The sequence below is a fragment of the Mus caroli genome, chromosome 17, assembly GCF_900094665.2.
Source record: "Mus caroli chromosome 17, CAROLI_EIJ_v1.1, whole genome shotgun sequence".
In the NCBI taxonomy this organism is placed as follows: Eukaryota; Metazoa; Chordata; class Mammalia; order Rodentia; family Muridae; genus Mus; species Mus caroli.
In genome coordinates, this window is record NC_034586.1 from 54,893,864 (window position 1) to 54,914,278 (window position 20,415).

Sequence of the window (20,415 nt, forward strand, 5' to 3'; positions counted from 1 at the left end):
GGAAGGAAGGAAGGAAGGAAGGAAGGAAGAAAGAAGAAAGCAATGAAGGAAGGAAGGAGAAAGGAAGGAAGGAAGAGAAAAAGAAAAATGAGAGAAATGGACAAATACCTCTGTGACATCTAGGTAGACTCTGCATCATTTTGTCAGATATCTCTGATGTTTATGGAGCAAATGGTGATGCTATTTTCTCTCTGTAGAGAAGTGGCTTGGACTGAGTGGAAACTTTCATGGCCTCCACTTTTCTGTTTTGACAACTGAAAGATAAATTAATTAAAGACATTAAATCTTACACAGAAACAGGGGTAGAACTCTCTTAAGTAACAAACCAGCAAGACAATATTTAAGAACAAGTTTGCACACCAGCTGAGTCTGTGTGTTCATCCAGAATGAAACAGGAATAAAGAATTGTGAAAATCAGATTCTGTCCCATAAATCTCATGTGATATGTCCCAATTGCTCAGTGAATAAAGTGCATTTCAGGAAAGCAGGAACACTGTAGCTCAGATCACTAGAGCCCTGGTAAAATGCTGGCTGTGCATGGTGGCCTGTGTATGCAGATATAAACAATCCAGAGTGAACTGGTTCATGAGACTGACAATTGTAGGGAACAAATTAAGGGGGTGGGGAGAAGTGGGATAGGAAAAAGATGCTCACACCCTGCCAGAGTTTCCCTATTCTCTGGTCAGTCAGGCTGGGAGGGCTGGTACCTATCCTATCCACTCATCGCTGGGTGGGCATTCCTCTATCCCACTCTTCAGGGGGTGGCTAAGGAGCAGCCCTGCCTGGGAACACCCCGGAGCTACTTTGCTAAAGCCACCAGGGTTGTGGGAGAGAGGGAAGAGGGAAGAAGTTCCCAACACTGACCAGAGTGCACAGCGGGCCTTGATGGAGCAGTGCAGAGACTCTATGGTTTAAGAGCTTTATTATAGAAATGAAGGGGAAAGAGAGAAGGTAGGAGAGGGAGAGGGAGAATGAATATTTACAAGATGATTTGTCAAGCACACAAAATACTATTGCATGATTATCTGCAATATGATATGCCAGGGCATAAATTGAGATTACAATACCATTGGAAATAAAATCAGGCTCTAAAATAAATTCTTCAACCTTGCAGATTTTATGCTATCCACCTGTATTGGTCAGTGGTTCTCAATCCATGGGCCATGACCCCTATTTTGGTCATATAACAGAAACCCTATATATCAGATGTTTACATTATAATTAATAACAGTACCAAAGTTACAGTTTTGAAGTAGTAATAAAATAATTTTATCGTTGGGGGTTACCACATCATGAGGAACTATAATAAAGGGTTGAAGCATTGATAAGTTTTGAGAACCATAGCACAGATCTGATGCCTCCAATTTTATGTACTTAATTATAGAGGAAACATTTGAAAACGCTGACTTGGCTTTCTGTTCTGCATCATGATTAGGAGAGGATTTCTGGTGCAGTTTAGTCACGATGATACTCAAATCCTTCTTTTCTGTCCTCAAGTATTACAGAATCCCCTTCCCTGTCAATGTGCAGGAGTGCTGATATGATAAATGTGGAAGTCTGCTGTGGTCTCTGAAGTTGGGAGTAGCTTTCAATATAGTATACCTGTGATTAGTTTGCTCTTGAGTAGTCTATAAATGAATTTACCCCACAGCAAGGCAAGACTACGGCTTGAGTATTTTTTTTTAATCATTTAAGTATTTTGTGTGAATGTCTTTACATAAATACACACTTCACAGAAGTGGTTCTGATCCCCATTGAAGTATTACTAATTATGCACACACCTTGGTTTTGTGTTCCATCTTTCCCCAAGTACCTACACTACTAGTACTAAGCAAAAAACAATAAATAATGCCTTGGATTTCTAAGACACAAATCACTGACAACTTTAGTGTTTGTCTCTCTAAGCATTCTAACAGTAACGGCAAAAGTACTACTCAAGGGCAAGTGTAAGCACATCTGGTCTCCTAGCAAGAGGATTGTACACAATCACCAGGCATATTTCACAAAAATGACCATGGATATCTATGGTAAAAGTTATAGAAACTGAAGGTGAAAGGTTACTGGGGTGACAGAAGTGGAATTTAGTATGAAAACAGTGGTCCTGTATTAACTTTAGCCATTACATACTATTTAATCCATCACAATGATGAATGGGGAGGGATAGTTTAAAGCAGAGGCAATGAGACCACAATTGGGGCTAACAAATTGCTTGTGAAATGCCTCAGTAACTGATTTCAAACTGTGGCTGAAATCTCTAGGCTTCCTTCAAGCAGAGAGAATCTTCTGGATTAAATGAATGCAGATAGGAAGCCTCTGTGTCACAGCTTGCTCTATTTTTGTCCCTCCCTTATCCAGGAAAAAAGGAGTAATGGAGATATGTGAGTACTTTGGTTACTATGGAGTTCAAGTATAATTGAGTTAGAATTCACAAAATGAGATTTTTAGTCAGACATTTTCCCTTAAAACATAAACAAATAAAATCCAATTCTTTCTATATAAATTTGCAATGCAGTATTTTGTCTGTTTTTAGAGTTTCTTATCACAGCACAGGAATATAAACTGCTAGGCTGCTGCCTGCCCAGCAAACTGTGCTCACTCAGCTGATAGTGGTTACTAATGAGACATCTCCAGGCAGCACTTTCTGTGTTTAGCTCTGTACTTGTATCTTTTACAGATCCCTCTGGTGTGAAAGGAGCCTTTTAATGTGATGCAAAATTATTAGAGCTGTAGTCAGAGTCATTTTGACAGTGTCAAGTATAATGACCCAGAGGACCATCACGTAGTTTGATGAAGATTGAGATAAGGAAGGTGGTCATGAATGTGAAGATGATAGTGATGAAGGTGGGGCAGTGTTTATTCCCGGAACCTGTTTCAATTACTGAGCAGGTAGCTTCAGAAAGTATAAAAAACAAAATGATAAATTCAATGCAACTCAACATCTCTTAGTGCTGTATTCTATGAACCCAAATTATTTCAGATAGGTTCATTCTGCACAATTTTATGAACTATATATTCCTTTTGAATCCAGACTGCAATGCACTAGGATGCTTTTATTTTTATCAATTAAAGCCATCTAGGTAATATTTTGGTGCCCTAGAATCTGATACAAACTGATTATCTGAAGCTATTAGTGTTCTTTCTTGCCTTTCAGGAAAAAATGCTGATGAATAGGTGTCTGAGCTCAAGATTTGAATGGGATCAAAATACTATGGAACTCTATAGTGATTCTGTTATTAAATAAGTATGGTGTGCCTTATGGAAGAACATGTTTTCAATCTCATATAGCATAGCCACACTTTAGTTTGATGACCTAGGAGGAAGTCACCTGAAGTTGACCTTGAAGAAGAACTTCAGTGTAATGTCATATGTGTGGCTAACTATGAATAGAACAAGTTACTCATCTGTCTGTAGCAGCTTTTGTTTCATGGGTCTAAGATTAGCAACTTTATTCTCCACATTTCTCTAAAATTCCTGTCTCATACTTCTTATTATTTAACTAATAATAATTTTCTATGCATAATGTGGTTGTTTTACTCTCAAAACCCCTTTTCATTTTTCTTTCATATTGTACTCAAGGTGTCTGTTGACTTTTATTATGTATTATTCAATACACACAAAAATAAAATATCTATAATTTAAGCTCTCCTAGAGCTAAAATTGTGTTGAAAGAATCACATATTAGCAAAATATGTACCCTAGTAGAGACATAATTTAGCACTGTGACCAACTTTAAATGAGAGAATACAAAATGCTTTATTACTTATTTAATACTTTGAGAGCCTATTTCAAAATGGAAGTGGGCAAGGATGCAAGGCAAAGAAGATTTTTCTAGGGAAGAAATGTTTAATCTGTGATTCTCATAGTGTAATGTAATAGTAATATAATATGGTGGCTGATTTGGGAACCTTGACTCCAGCAAAGGGAATAACTTGTGTAAAATGTGTCCTACAATGCAAGTAGGAGTGGAAATAAGCTGTAAGAATGTCCAGTTGCCATGGAGAAGGAGACTTCATGCTGTGAGGGGGGAGTCTATAGAAGAAGCTGGGTCCATGTTACATGGCCTCTGGATCAGCTTCTGCCTCCAGGTTTCTGCCTTGTTTGAGTCCCTGTCCTGGCTTCCATCTGGTGGATTACAATGTGGAAGTGTAAGCAAAATAACCTTTTTCTTCCTCGAATTTCTTTTTGTCATAGTGTTTGATCACAGCAATAGTACCCTAGACAAGACAGTACCAGGAGTAAGATATTACTATGACAGATATGACATGGTTGTTTTGAGGAGAATTGTAGAAAGACTTTGCATCCTTGGGCTAAAATATCCACTAAATGGTGAGAACTTCCTGAAATGTGCTGTAGGAGTTTGGGAGATAAGAGTATTGAAAACAGTGCAGAAAATGGAGACCTGGTTGTGAAGTTTCAAAGGGAAGTAAGACATTATCCAGCTGTTTGAGTTAAGAATCTGTGGTTCTGGTTAGCAGAGGGCTGAAAAATTGACTTTGATTAACAGGACCTGAGAACCATTAAAAGAAACATTTTGCTTTGGTGGCATAATGAATACTGGGGAGCTGGGGCTGATGAAGCAACTGTGATTTAGAAGAGACCAGAATAGTTGAGGTGACATCTTCTGGGCAGCATTTCCTCAGGCTTACCTTACCTTGTGTTCCAGAAGTGGTCAAGGTTGTACCTCATTTGGGTATTGTACTTGGTATTGTGAGATTGGTGACAGTAGTACTTGTCTTGAAGTCAAGGCAGAGAGAGTCAAAGAAAGCATTTCAGTCTTCGTCTGGAGTCCTGACAGAGAGCCTAGGAGAGGCTGTTTGTGAAAGAGAAATTCAGTTGCTGAAGAACACCTCAGCATTTAGGATACACCAGTAATACAGGATGGCTCCAAGAAAAGGAGCAACCATGTCATGGAGTCCTGGAGTGGTTCTCCACCTAGAGGAAAAACTGTGTGTCCTGCAGAGGGGGATCTAAGAAAAGTGACCCAAAACCTTTGAAGGATCCCAGAAGATCATGAGTGAATCCAGACTTTAGACAGTGGGTTATTTATACACTTGGGAGTGTGATTTTTTTTTTTTTATTGAAACTGTGCCCTGGTTCTTCCCTCTTGAAATAGCAAAGCATTTATCTTAATTTTGATTTTTACAGGAGCTCACAGTTTAGATACTTTGAACTTTTAAAAGAAAATTTAGAGTTTTTATGTAAAAGCACTGGCTAGTTTAAAGGGGTTAACTTTGTAATATGCTTAAATTGGTAAGGACTGTTGGACTTTTAACATTACTTATGTTTTTAATGTGAGTTCATGTGAGCCGTGCAGTGGTGGTCCATGATTTTAATCCCAGCACTTGGAAGGTAGAGACAGAGTTCCAGGCCAGCCTGGTCTACAGAGTGAGTTCCAGGACAGCCAGGGCTACACAGAGAAATCCTGTCTCCACAAAACAAACAAACAAACAAACAAAAATGTGAGTTCATGTGGATGAAGGAGAAATAGATATTGTGGCTTAATGATGCTGCATTTGTGTGTCAAGTTGACAAGGGGTCAATTGTGCTGCATAGTTTCATGTCAACTTGGCACAAGTTAAATTCATCTGGGAGGGGAGAGCCTCAATTAAGTTAATGCCTTATAAGATCAGGTTGAAGGCAAGATAGTTAAGCATTTTCTTCATTAGTGATGGATAGGGGAGGGCCAAAGCCATTGTAGGTGGTACCATCTTTGGGTTACTTCTCCTTGATTTTATAAGAATACAGACTGAGCAAGCCATGGGGAATAAGCCAGTAAGCAGCATTCCTCTAAGGCCTCTGCATCAGCTCCTGCATTTAGGCTCCTACCCTGTTTGAGTTTCTGTTTTGGCTTCCTTCAGTGATGGACTAAGATTTAGAAACGTAAGCCAAATAAAGTCTTTCGTTCTCAACTTTCTTTTGATCTTTGTGTTTCATTACAGCAATATGAACCCTAATAAGATAGGCTGCTAAGAGACTACTATGTATAGGATGCTGAGATGTAGCTCATGAGAGGGAAATACAACCTCTCAGAAGAATTCCACAGAGGTACCAAGCCTCTGATGCTCACTCAGTATTCCCTCATTCCATCACTATCTGTGGAAACAGTCAAAAGAATATTCAAAGACATTTATAAGAGGCATTACTGCCATTAATTTAAAGTTTCAAGAGTTGTCATAAAGATTGTCTATAGTTAAAAGAAATTGGATCATAAAACATAATTTGAAATTCATAAAACTGCCTCAATGGGACTTCTTTAAAAACTAGTTACTGCATTGAATCCTAATTACTGTTGCCTTCAAATAACATAAATCTTAAACAAATAGGAAGAATGTTTTCCTCTTAATGGAAGTGAATTCTAATATGGTGTCCAAGGGAAAAACCCACATCTTTAGTAGTTTAATGAGATCTGTAAGCACATGACAGATCGCTAATTATCTCAAGTAACTCTTCTGGACCTAGTATCTCATATACACGTGAAGACTGTGCATTGCTCAGAGATAAGGAGCTGGATCAGATTTGCTCACATCCATTTGGGTTTCCTTTCTGTTTCTGTGATAAAGCACCCTGGCAAAAAGCAACTTGGTGGATAATTCTACATTTCTACATCACAGCCCATCATTGCAGAGACATCATGGAGACAGGTGAGGGAAACAGCCATTCACATTGTGTATACAGTCAAGAGAAGAGAAAAATAAATGGGTGCAGGCCTGCATGTTTCATTGCTTGCTTGCTTTTTCCTCTCCTGTAGATACAGCTCAGAATCACTTGTCTAAGAAATAGTGTCATTCCAAGTGAGCTGGGTACTCCTCCATTAATCAAAAATAAAGATGGTGCACTAGAGATGTGCCCAGAGGATAAGGTTATATAGACAGTTCTTCAGATAAATCTCTCTTTAAATCAACAGTTGAATCTCAATATCCATCAAGTCAGAAGTTAAACTCTTAATTTCATCATTTAGCATAGTTTCCTGTCAATCAAGAAAGCCTCCTCTTCTAAGAACAAAGACATAGAGAAATAGATACATCAGAGTCCTGCAGAAATTGACAACTGGATTGCACTCAGTTGCAGTAATGGGACTTGGTTCTGTGCAAACACATTTTGAGCTAAGGTAAGATATGTTGTGAGATATTTTATGCTAGTGTAAATGGAAGCAGTGAAATAGGAGAAGATAATTGTTTCTTATTAAAGTGCTTAGAATGCTACTCAATACAGGAAACTGGAGCTCATCCCCTGAGTGTCCTGCAGAGCTTGCTGCCCACTTATTCCTTCCTGTGAAGATTTTCACAGTTGTTTTGAATTAAGAATTAATTGAGCCCAAGAAAGCCATGAGAGCAGAGTGAATGAGGGAAACTTAAAGTGTTGAGGTTACTGATTCAGGAGAAATTCTCAAGGAGCTCTAGGGTGGCTGACTTTCTTCCTACTAATCTGCCCTCCCCTCATCCAAGATAGAAATGGTGCAGAATATGCTGTATATTTGTCTTTGCTACAAGGTGACTATAACTTCCACAGACTACAGCTTTGCCAATAGGGTTCCAAATATTAGATTAAAAAAAATGGAAAAATATTTCACTGTAATCTCATTGTATTTTTAAAAGTTTATTTATGTTTTAATTGTGTGTGTGTGTGTGTGTGCGCGTGCGAGGGTATGTGTTTATGTGGGCATATGTCTCTATAGGCAGGTGCCCTCAGAGTCCATAAAAGAGCATCAGGTTCCTAAAGCTGGAATTATAGGCAACTGTGGCTCTCTCATATGTATGTTGTGAATTGAACTCAGGCCCTCTGTAATAGCAACACATGCTTATAAATGCTAGGCTTTCCAGTTTCTCATCTCACTTCTTTAAGTTGACAAGGAGTCAGTATATGTAGAGTAGAGAAATTATGATTATGATTATAAATAAAGTGCTGAGTTATTAACAGTTCAATTTCCAATTATCAATGCATTATATCCTCAAAATGTGTTGTTTCTCTTATGCTCTCCAGATTATGTGCTCTCTCATAATTATCTCTCTTTTTCCCATCCGGTATAATCACCACTCTCTTCTGCAAGTTTATAGGCTCTACATTTTCACAGTCTATGTGTAAGAGGGATCCCACGCTACACACTTTTCTGTCTCCTTTATCAAATACTGGAGCATCCATGTTACAAATAGAAGGGTTTCCTTCTTTTTTACAAGTCACTACATACACTAACTACATGTCTTTCATTCATGTCTGAACATACCTTTAAGGTTAGCTTCATATCTAGTGAAGATACGCAGGTAAGATGCAGGAATCACTTTGAAATACACTTTTCCATTAGACAGAATATATATATATATATATATATATATATATACATACATTTATTATTATATTTCCCTGTTCATATATATATTTCCATACATTTATTTTTATATATGGACTTAGATGGAATATATACACATATACATGCATACATGTATGCATGACAGCTAAATTATGTGTTAGTTCTATAAGATTTTTCAATATATTTATTTTTCTGTTTGTTTGGTGTGTGTGTGTGTGTGTAAGAGATAGAGAGAGAGAGTGAGAAAGTCTAAAAAGAACTAACAGAAAGGAAAGCAGAGTATCCATATTCTGGAGCTGACAGATCACAATACATACTGAGTAGGAATTACAGATATTAATGTTTGGTTGCTTCAGTGTTCTTCAGTTCCTGGGGAGAAGGCTTGGTCAAAAAAATGCTTGCCCTGCAAGCATTAAGTACTAAGCATGAATTCCATGTGTTCATGAAAATGATTGGCAACTAAAATCCCTGTTTTGAGAATTTTGAGAGTCAAGGAATTAGAGGAGGGCTCTATGGACAACCAGTCTAACCAGTGATAGTCAGTGACCCCTGTGTTAACCAATGAGAGACCCTGTTCCAAACACTTGAGTGAAGATAAACCAAGGAAGATACTATTTGTTGACCTTTAGCTTATACAGGTGTACAAGTGGATATGCATACTGGCATATACGTGCTCTATCTATCTATCTCTCTATATATATTAACCATATGTACATGCTCTCACATGTGCACATGCACACATGCACACACACACACACATACACACACACACACACACACACACACACACACACACACACACAAACACACCAAACTGTATTTAATTAGATAAGCTCTGAGATCGATATTGAATATACTGGTATTCTAATCTCATGGATAGTGAACACCTGCTTGAAAAATACTCTCCTGATAAAATTTAAAAGTCCAAATGATCCAGGAAGGTTTAGATTGGTTCTTTGATTTAAGCAGACTTCACTTAAACTGGTGATTATTTTACATCTCAGAGTGTGAAAACAGGGATGTCTCCTCTCTCTCAATCTCTGAAGGAGGAAGATGATTTTGAGAGAAACATATCATGAGGGTAACCATGTCATGGCCATGCTCTCACATTCCCGTTACAAAATAGGTCTGTTGATATGCTTGTCAAGGTAGATCTCTTACTTCCTCTCTCCTTTTCCCCTTCCCACTTCTCTCTTCCTTCCCAATCCCACCCCCTACCAGCTCACTTTCCTTTCTCTTTCTTTTTACTTGTTTTTTGAGGCAGATTATCACTGTGTAGTCCAACTGGTATGAAAGGCTGACCATCCTTTCTCAGTGGGCAGAGGGCTGAAATTACAAGTCTACACCATTCTTCTGATCTCACACTAGCATTTTAATTTAAAATGGCCCATACACAAAATGATAACATCACTAAGAGACACACTCACTTTAATTAGTACCTGCATTCAGAATTTTATATTTGAACTGTGATGAAAATATAAATTTTTTTTAAAAAATTGCAAGTTATTGAGGCCAAGAAACAGAAATAACCAACAATTAGATTTATGAACATTTTGATGAGATCTTCCTTTCTGTGTTGTGCTTGCTATTCCTAATTCTAATTCCCCTCCTTTTTTTCTTTCAAGGAAGTTTACAGATTCACTATCAACTAAGCAAGGAAGAAAGTCATGTGTTCACCATCAACACAGAGAATCTGGCCAATAGAAGAGTGCACCAGGTGAAAATGAGCCGTGATGGTCCAGAACTTTCTATTCAGGTACTTCACTTCTCACCTTTCTGTACAGGCTACATGCCAAGACTTCTCCATCAAACATGTCTGAGCTCCACCAAACCACATACTGGAGCTCAGAGTTGCCACAGACTGCAGTTCAGCCCTTAGCCACTGATATTGCCATCACTTGGGAAAGAACTAGAAATACAAATTCTTGAATCCCCCACCAGAGCAATTCCTTCAGAAACTATTAGAGAGGAGGAAACACTGGAGATTCTGGTTGTGGTCAAGTTTAATCAGCTCTTAACCTGACTGAGAGAAAAGGAAGAATGAATACAAGAGGTGTAGGAGAAATGGGCATAGGGTACAGATGATATAGAAGCCCTTGGGAAGGCACAGGTCTCTTCTACACATCACTACTTACTTCCTAGTGTGAACTTGGTCTTGAAGACAAGGAAAAACTGCCTGGGTAGAAAAGGCAGAGAAAGATTTGACAGGTTATGTGTGCACAGGCAAAATTTTCTGAGAAAACATTATGATAGGCTTCTGCGAAATTTAGTGACTCTGTATAAAGAACCAACAAGACATATTTTTTTAAAAAGATTTATTTATTTAATGTATGTTAGTACACCATTTCTCTCTTCAGACATATCAGAAAAGGGCATTAGATCCCATTGCAGACAGTTGTGAGCCACCATGTGGTTGCTGGGAATTGAACTCAGGACCTCTGGAAGAGCAGTCAATCACGGAGCCATCTCTCCAGCCCAACAACAAGACAGATCTTAATAAAATTCATCCAATATCTAGATTAGTCCTCTTTGATCATAAGTGAGATTGTTAACCAGATTATCATTCACTGTTTTGCTTAGGTAAATTTAATCCATTTCTCTTTTATCCTCTAAATTTGTCACAATAATCACCATCCTCTTTCTTGCCATCAACAGATGTAATGCCACCCTTCTCAGAGGATGACTTTGCTCTATTTTTTTTGTGAACGTTGTATCCTTTAGAGGAGACATCAGCAATTTTCATTAGCCTATCTCCTCCTACCTGGACCTGAGAGCTTTTGCACACACACTCTTTCTGCCATGGCTGAGCTCAATAAGCCAGCCCTCTAAGACCCAACATTCTACATATGAGTTAGATCTCATGGCCTTCTCACAAGCACATCTCCAACATCCTTATGCCTTCTTGCCTTTTAAACACCTTTCCAATTCCACCAAATGGTTACCTGAAGCACAAATCAAGTAATTATTAAATATAGCAAATATACTAACCAAGATCTTTCTGGCTCAGGGTAAGAAATCCCTCTCTCAATTGTTATTCACAGTGCTAGCTTTTTGTCATTTTATTTTTGGATTTCTTGGAAAAATAGATATATCCTGATTTCCTAAGTGCATCTTCCATGTGAGTTACTTTATCCAATGCTGTGACAAAATACCTAAGAAAGAGCTTAAATGAATTTTGGCTTGCAGTTTGAGAGAACAGTCCATAATTGCCAGACATTTGGTCACCTTCCATTCCCAGTCAGGAAGGAGAAAGAGATGAATGCTGGGGCTCAGCTTACTTTCTACTTTTTAATTATTTTAGAACGCCAGCCTTTAGGATGGTGCTGCACAAATTTGAAGTGTGTCTTCCCATCTCAATTAATCCAATCTAGAAACTCCCGAACAGATATACCTCATAGCTTGTTTCTATGGTGATTTGAAATTCCATGTAGTTGACAAACAATATCAACTACTCTACCTTCCTTCCCCTTAGTCCCACCATGTTAAACAAAAAATTGTACTAGTCAAGACATGAATAAAGTTATTTGTGCAGAAAACAAAGGTGGAGTGTTGTGTAAAATACTTCTAGGGAGGCATGAGCAAACTTCTCCCTACACATAGAGATCAAACAGCAAATTTAGATAATGGCACAACTAAGTCTGAATTAGTGAACCAATGAGTTTTATTGAAATTACTAATAGGAGTATGGATGAGGGGTTACAGGAGTGGAAATGACTCAAAGACAGTTATGTCATCAAAATCTACTTCAGCATGGGTGATAAGTCACTAAAGGTGGAAAACTGGCATATACTATACAACTTCAAGCAGAGTAGTAGGTAGGAAAGTGCTTGTTTCAGGCAATGCATTGTGGGAAGCTAAGGGCCCAGTCTTAGTGTATCTGGGCAGTTTCAAGGTCTTCCTGAAAGCTTTGGCTTGTTTACTTAGCAAGTTTGATAATATTCCCTGTAGGATGTAATATTTCACTTTCCCAAGTGCTTACTTAACAAGACAAGGTTACCTGATACATCCAGTCAAAGAATAAAATCAGGCTCAGTCTGGAGGGGCTGCAGCACAACTGAAGCTGTGACAATTTTATTGAGAGCAACCAGTCATTTTATACCCTTATAGGAAACAGAATACAGTGGTGACTGCCAAGATAAATATAGGTGTAGTTGCCAGAAAAAAAAATTATGTTTGCCAGTTGTACAAAGTATAAAGGATTAATATCTAATGCCAACTGGCCTGTTAAGCTTCCAAGGGAACATACAGAAAACCACAAAGCCATCTAAATACTTCAGTGCCTGAAGGAATGTCATAGATTCTCAGGAAATATAAGGCACACAGTGGCCCAGAACTCACAAACTCTAACTGCCAAAACCTATAATGCATATCTCTCACGGCAACTGTGCCAGGGGCACTCCAGGGTTCCCTGCACCCAAGATTTTCTCCAACACCTGATGTTGCTACAATAAAATGGGTGCATGGCAACCTCGATTATTCTCAGACTTTAGGGCTTGACTTACATTTTGTTTGAAAAGTACCCCTCTTCCCTGAGGTTTATTTCTATGCCATTAGATGATCACTGGTATCTCTCTGTGGGTCTTCAGTTATCTCTCCTATCCAGTGGTTCACTCAGGACCCTGTTAGACTCCTGCTGTTTTGTATCTATAGCTATGTGATGGCTTATCTTATTCAATCTCATAGTTTTGAGTGTCCTGCATTTGCCAGTATATCAATGCCTATCTATATCTAGACCTCTCCTAACCTCCTTCAACCTATTCCCTTGACTTTTCCCAAACACTATTCATTATCCTTTGTCATTTTATTCTTTTTTTTCTCAGTAACTCATGCTATCCAATAAGGAATACAATCCCATCGCTCTCCCCTAGAGTGTAAATTGATGAAGACTGGAACTTGGTTTGAGTTTATTCTTCCAGTGTTCCCTCTTTAACAGTCTCCAGCAATAAGTCTTCAGTGTTTTGTGAACTAAGCAAATTGATTCTACATGGTCACAGTTGCTACGTGATTGGTGTGAGCTTGTGGAGAAGGCCAGGTGTTTTAGTTTTGTTTCTGTTGCTGTCATAAAAATCCTGAGTGGGGGGAAAAATCAAACTAAGTCAGGATGAGTTTATTTTAGCTCATAATTTCAGGTTACAGTTCACCATAAGAATGGAGTCAAGTGGCAGAAATGGATAGTCACATCAATGTTCAAGAGCTGAGAGGAATAAATGTATCCTCACTCACTCATTTTTTCATATGGACAGCTTGCTTTCTCTACTTTCCTATAGTTTAGGACTCTCTGCCTGGGGAATGGTGCTACTGACAATGGGCTGGGCCTTTCAAATCGATTACTTTAAGGTAATTCCTTAAAGACATGCCTAATGGTCAATACAGGGTAGGTAATCCCTCATGGTAGGCAATCCTTCATTGTGGCAGGTTCATTATCAAACCAAGACAAATGGTATGACTTTAGGGTTTAAGCTTTGGAGTATCCTTGTTGGTGCCTCTTTTTTGAACTCCCTAAAATCACTGCATAGAAAGATATATTTAGATCTGAGTGATATAGGTAAAAAATCAGCCAGAATGATTCTCCATTTCTTGAAGCATGCCACATAGAGAGACATGGAGAGAGTTTGGGAGGACAGCAGTGGGAAATTTTTGATTTGGCCTATGGGAGAACATGAGTGACTAGTAGTTATTCCAATAAGATATTTTTAAATAATCAATGGATATATAACACAAATGGTTCACACAATGTTGGAGATTTACCACTTACCCATTACAATATTCCCGAGATGAGTAGGAGGAATAACTTTAGACAAAAAAAATGGAATATACTTGAGGAATGGTCCCTGGAGTTGTCAGGTTGACTTTTAAATAATATACCTATATTCACACTCTTCCTCAAAAAATAGACTGGATCTGACTAGATTGAGAAAAATGGAGAGCTATTAGTGGTACAGTCCAGGAAGAAGTGGGGATGCAAACCAAAATCTGAAGCTAGGAGTAACTTCCAAAAGAGCACCCTAGAAATCAAGGCCTGGAAAATCCAGCAGTGACTTCTGTTCTTCAGTGCAGTGTGAACAGCCAGCTCTGTCAGTGGCAGTAATATTTCCATCCTTTCCTAAAGTATTTATCAAACTATGTTTCATGACTAGGAAGTCCTACAGTCCACAGGAGAGAGCAGGTCAGGGATATGGAGGGAAAGAAAGGGGTGGTGGCTGAACCAACAAGAGAGGAGGAAGAAGGGAGAATGGGCAACCCAGCTGGGTCCCATTTAATGTGGCAGAGATGGTAACAGATGGGCTTCTCTACTTATTTGTTTTCAGAGAAGAGTTCTGTGAAAATTCCCAGTGGGGGAGATTAATACATGACAATAGCCCTGTAAGGTTTCTGAGGGAATGGGAGCCCCATGAAAGAGCTTATTTTACAAGGAGTAAAGAAAAGACACTTTCTGTGGCTGTGGGACAACTGCTGGGACATTTCAACTCTCTTGAGAGTGAATTCCAGTGAGGAGCCTGCCCTGTGTGAGACTGGAAGCTCTTTACCCATGTGATTGCCTTAGGCTTTCTCAAAACCTGGCCTGTGGATTTGTTTTACTTTCCTACAGATGGACCAGCAACTCTTCCACTATACTTTCTCACTAGAAGCTGAGTTCCAGAGAGCAAGGTCGCTCATCCTAGGCAAAGTCACAGGTTTGTTTTTGTATTCTATACTTCTCACTGAATGTTGTTAAACTCCATAAATTTGTCTCTTCTGTTTGTGTGTTCAGTGATTCACACAGGAAGACATTGCTTCTATCTATTCTCTTGATACAGGTTTTGAAATGAGATATGCTAAGAAACAAATGTGCTAATGGTGCAGGATGCCATTTATGTCTGTTTTGTTGATAGGTTAGTTCATTTCTAGTAATTATTATGTTTGTAAATTGTTAGTAATCTAGGTAGAAATGTGATCAAGTAATAAAGCAAATTAACATATTTTAATTTAAATGATATAATTATTTTTCTTTTAGATAGTCAACTTTTTACTTGCATTTCCTTAGCTTTAAACTAAAGGAATGAAGTAGGAAGCTGGACTGCAGAATGAGGATTCAAAACTCACGCTGGACGAATGGATTCTCCTCTTGTTTTCACATCAGCTTTGTGAATTTTCACTTTTTGTTTCAGAATATTTATTGCCTGTACAACACTGAACTTCTTTTGCTTTCCTGAATAATTGGATATCAAATGATATTTGATCTTTACCAGTACCTTTTAGAGCTTGAATATGATGTGGCTACAACTAATGTAGACAACAGGCCTTTGTTTTGGCCACAATTTATGCCCTAACTTTCCTCATTTTTTCCTTTTAATAATTTTTTTCTTTATAAAGCCTTATATATGATGTTGAATAGAATACACAGTTGAGTTGTATGTTAAGTATTGGTCATGTGTACATGTGTGGTGTATGTACACATTCACACGTATGACCATGGACATGTCTATGGTATGGTATGCTTTGGAGATCAACATCTGCTGTTGGTTGTTCTAACTTGTTTTAGGCAGGCTCTCCTGTTCTGTGCATTGTACATGAGTGGCTTATGAGCATACAGTATCTGTGTTTTACAGATTCGCAAGTGAAGTTCTTCTTCAGACTTTGAAATTATTTGTTATTTTGGACCTCTGTCTGCCCCTTATTTACTACTGATTCACTTTTTTTTTTTTTTTTGTAAGACTCTCAAATTCTCTGTGGTTCTTCTGGTCACAGTACAGTTTAGAGAACATTGCCAATCTTAAATTGGAATAAATTTAACACAAGAAATAACTATCCTATAAAATGGTTGCAGTCCTTAACTCTGAGTCATAATATCATGTTTTGGAATGACTCTTCAGAAAATCTGAGGGTCTTTGTAGGTCATGCAGGGTGCTCTTGGTTTCTTATTTCCTGAGAGGAGTCTAGGATCTGTTCATACTCATGTACAGAATGTAGATTTGCAAGGCAGAGGAGATATTTTCTGAAAATATGCTGCAGATAATGAGTTGTGCTAACAGGGCAGGAGCTTAAATAAGACAAGAAATGATCCACTGTTTCTTCAGTCTTCTAGATTCATAAAGAGTATAGCATTTCTAGAACATAATCTGAATATATAATAAGTTCAGACACTGTCATTTTTGTGTCAGACAGATGAATCAATCAATACAAATGCTTATTTCTCAACTCACTTCCTGATGATGATAATAATAATTAATAATAATAGTAATAAGGTGCTATTTCTGATGCTGTATGTTCAGGTTCACTAATGAGGCCTGGTAAGGTTTTAATTCCTCTTCTCTGTATCTTAGATATCTCTGCTTTGTGCAAAAATGTGATATTTTTTCCTTTGTGAGATAAACCTTTTTGACAAATTATTTTTCTGTCTTTAAGTCACTGAATTATAAGTGTTTATATGAAGGAAGGTATTTTTCTTATCTTGACCCTCAGAAGATCATTTTGCCAGGCAGCTTAAGGGTGTTCTATATCAGATGAAGAGAGAGGGAAAGAGAAAGGTAAAAGGGAGAAAGAAAGGGAGGGAGAAAGGGAGAGGGGAAAGGAGAAGTATGTTTGCTCTCCATAAATGAAGATAGTTTTCTATGGTAAATCATAAGATGGTGCTAACTTTTATTTTTAATTGTTTACTGTCATTTTGCTTATCTCCAAATCTTTTACTTGGTTACAGCAAATATTATATCAATGCCATTAAGAGAAAGTCATATTAGGGACTGATTAGGTGACTCAGCAATGAGAGCTGAATGGGAGCCCCAGAATCTGTGTAGAAAAAAACAGACATAGTGGCATGTGCTTTAAATCCTGGTTCTGGGAGGCAAAATGAATTTGTCCAACTCCCTGGTTAGCCAGTCTACCCCAATTGCTGAGTCCCAGGGCAAAAAAAAAAAAAAAAGGAAAGAAAAAAAAAAGGAAAGAAAAGAAAAGAAACAAAAATTTAAAAAAAGTGATATGTGTATATAGTGATGGGTGATGACAGCTAATGTGGTTTTCTGGTACATACACACACACACACACACACACACACACACACACACACACACACACACACATTTGTATATTCCTAAATACAATTATGTATCCATACAGATATGTACATACACACCAAAAAGATAAGTACCATTTTACATAGCAGGAGAGAAATCTCTTTAAGGAAGTCAATGATAAAGACACCTCTTTCTGGAGATGCCTCAGGAATTACCACTGGGCATTCATCACAGTTAGCTCACCTGGGTATGTCAAAGACTTCGTTTTATTTGCTTCTTTCATGAGAACCAATAGATCTCCAAATTCAAAAATCTTGAAGTTTACAAAGACACGGAAAGCATAAACTCATAAGAACTACAATATTGCAGTTGCTGGGAAATTTTATGGGAGATTGAACCCAGGGTCTTCACTAGACTAGAAAGGGCTTGAGTTCTTCTCCTGCTCCCAGACCAACTCTATCCTAACCTATGTTCCCTGTAAGTCAGTATTAAAGAATTGTTATTACTGTTTTCTAAAGAAATAGCTTCATGATTTACGGAAAAAAAAAGCACTTTCAAAATGTGGAAACATGTTAATATCGGAAGGAAAATAACCATAATTATCAAATTTAAATTGGCAGTAACATGTCATTCACAACATACTGATGGTTATTTATTTCTACATTTGGTATTGACTAACTATCTTCTGTTTGGTGACTTGGTAGCTCAAATCTTAAGTATATCAGAGACATTATTTCTTAGGACTAAATGGGCCAAGCATTAACTCAAATTGAATCCTGGACCCACTTGAACCGAAAAAGCAAAACAGAAATGTGACAAATTCCATGACATCCTTGTTTGAAACCTGTCAAAATTTCAGTCGATTATCCTTATGATGGGAAGCATGCCAGCATCTAAGCAGACATGGTGATAGAGAAGTAGCTGAGAGTTCTACATCTTGAACCAAAGGCAAACAGGACAACACTGGATCTTCTACACTGGGCAGAACTAGAGAATAGGACCTCAAAACCTATCTCCACAGTAACTCATTTCCTCCTGCAAGGCCACACCTACTCCAACAAGACCACACCTCCTAATAAAGTCACTTTCTATGGGCCAAGCATATTTAAACCACCCCACTAACTCAATGTCTAAGGTAACTGGGATACAGTTATGATCTTCTGAGTCTTCCAAAAGACCTGGATAACTTTCTGGCTGTACTCTATGCAACTCACTCAGCTTGTCTCCTAGGCTCAGAGCCACTGTACTCCATGTCTGCTGTAGTCTTGACAAATGGTTTTCATGTCATACATTTTCAAAACCCTCAGGTCTTCTGCTGTAATTGGGCTGCATTGTCACCAATGACCTTTCCTGGGCTAGCTTTAGGGATGCTATTCCTCTCCCCCAATGCCAAACCTCAGATTTCCATGACCCAATAAAGCCGTCAAAACCAGTGCCAAGTCAATAAAAGTTACACTACTAATTTGGCTTCCAGCATGGAGTAGAGCCTTGTCTGCCTCTGGACCATGACTTCTCTGTGCTGATCGCAAGGAAACGCTTCCCAGAAGACTGTTCCTTCACAATATGAGTTTCTTCTTAATACACCACCAATTTCTCACCCCAGCTGAGTCCCTACAAACCAAAGGTTTAGTAGTTTCTATATCTTATTAATCACAAGCAATTTTTCAGCCCCACATATCTACCCATGATTTTTTTTAGTTTAAAACATGCAATAGCTCTGATAGACTTGTTAAATGTCTCTCAAATTTCCCTTTGGAATTTTACAAGCCAGACATCTCTCATCTGCACTTCTCCCAACACTCTCTCTTGTTAGCAAGCAGGCAAGGCAGGGCATCAGGAGTAGGAAGTGGCTAAATCACACTGAATCTCTATACCCAGGAAGCAAAAGGAGAGCAGGAAGTGGAGCAAAGCTATAACATTTGAACCTTGCTTCTAGTTCTTCTTCCTGAGAGCTCCACTTCTAAAGTTCCATGACTTTCAAAATAACAGCACCATGTGGGAATTGAGTGATCACATACAACAGCCTATGGGAGACATTTCCCATTGAAAACACCACAGACACCATTCTCATCTTCCCTAGACTGAAGTCTTTTTCAGGATATGAGATCATGGATATGAAGACTGAAGTGGATTTAGACAAGGTGGGACAGTAGATCACACCATATCTTGTTCAAGTTAGTGTATTTCAACAGAATCTTTTTTTCCCTCTCATCTGTTTGTTTGTTTGTTTGTTTTACAACTGTTGAATCTTGCTGTACTATCCAGGAAATTGTTTTTATGAGGTAATTTAGGAGAGGCTACAGAAGGAGTGAAAACTAATCAATGAGCTCAGGGTGATTGGCAGTTACTGAGTCTCGGTCAGATATGCCGAACCAGCAGTTTTGAAGTCTTGAGTTCATTTCTGATCGTAGTAATCCACTGCGAATAGTGAAATAAAATTATGATCAAGGAGGTAATTACAGAACAAGCGGTCTTTAAGGCATAAAGGTTGTTGTCTCTAGAAGAAGGGGAAATAGAAAGTGAAAACATTGACACAAGGCTCCTCCTGACTTCTGGCTGGGATAGAGAGAGAGAGACCTGGGCCCTTCTTTGAGAAAAGTAAATCCCTGCATACTGGATAATATGGAGCAGTTTCATCTTAGCTAGGAGAAAGGCCAAGTGCTTGTGTCTATCTATGGATATGTGAATATGCATCTGTACTTGTGAATATGCATTCATATACATATGTCTGGTAACATGTAATTGTAGGTTCCTGTCTGTGTATACACACATACATATATATCAGTACATGCTTATTCACTTCTACATGGATATGATTCAGGATTTATGTCTTTACATATTTGTATGTGATTTGTTTTTTGGCTCCTAAATTTTATTTCTCTGTGTCTCTGTCTGACTCTGTCTGTCTGTCTGTCTGCCTGCCTGCGTGTGTGTGTGTGTGTATGTCTATATGCACATGTGTCTACAGGTATACATGCATGTGTGTGCCTGCAAAACTTAAATGTTATTCTTTCATTTCTTTACAACCTTTCTTTCCTTTCCTTTCCTTTCCTTTCCTTTCCTTTCCTTTCCTTTCCTTTCCTTTCCTTTCCTTTCCTTTCCTTTCCTTTCCTTTCCTTT

At 38.3% G+C, this 20,415-nt stretch overlaps 1 protein-coding gene across 1 annotated transcript in view; it reads left to right on the top strand.

Moving 5' to 3' along the window:
- Positions 1–20,415, top strand: part of LOC110312287 (contactin-associated protein like 5-3) — a 579,184-nt gene that overhangs the window by 516,902 nt on the left and 41,867 nt on the right. The window contains exons 21-22 of the mRNA XM_029470910.1: positions 9,931–10,061; positions 14,895–14,979. Coding sequence (XP_029326770.1) covers positions 9,931–10,061; positions 14,895–14,979 — 216 coding nt within the window. The remainder of the gene's footprint in view (positions 1–9,930; positions 10,062–14,894; positions 14,980–20,415) is intronic.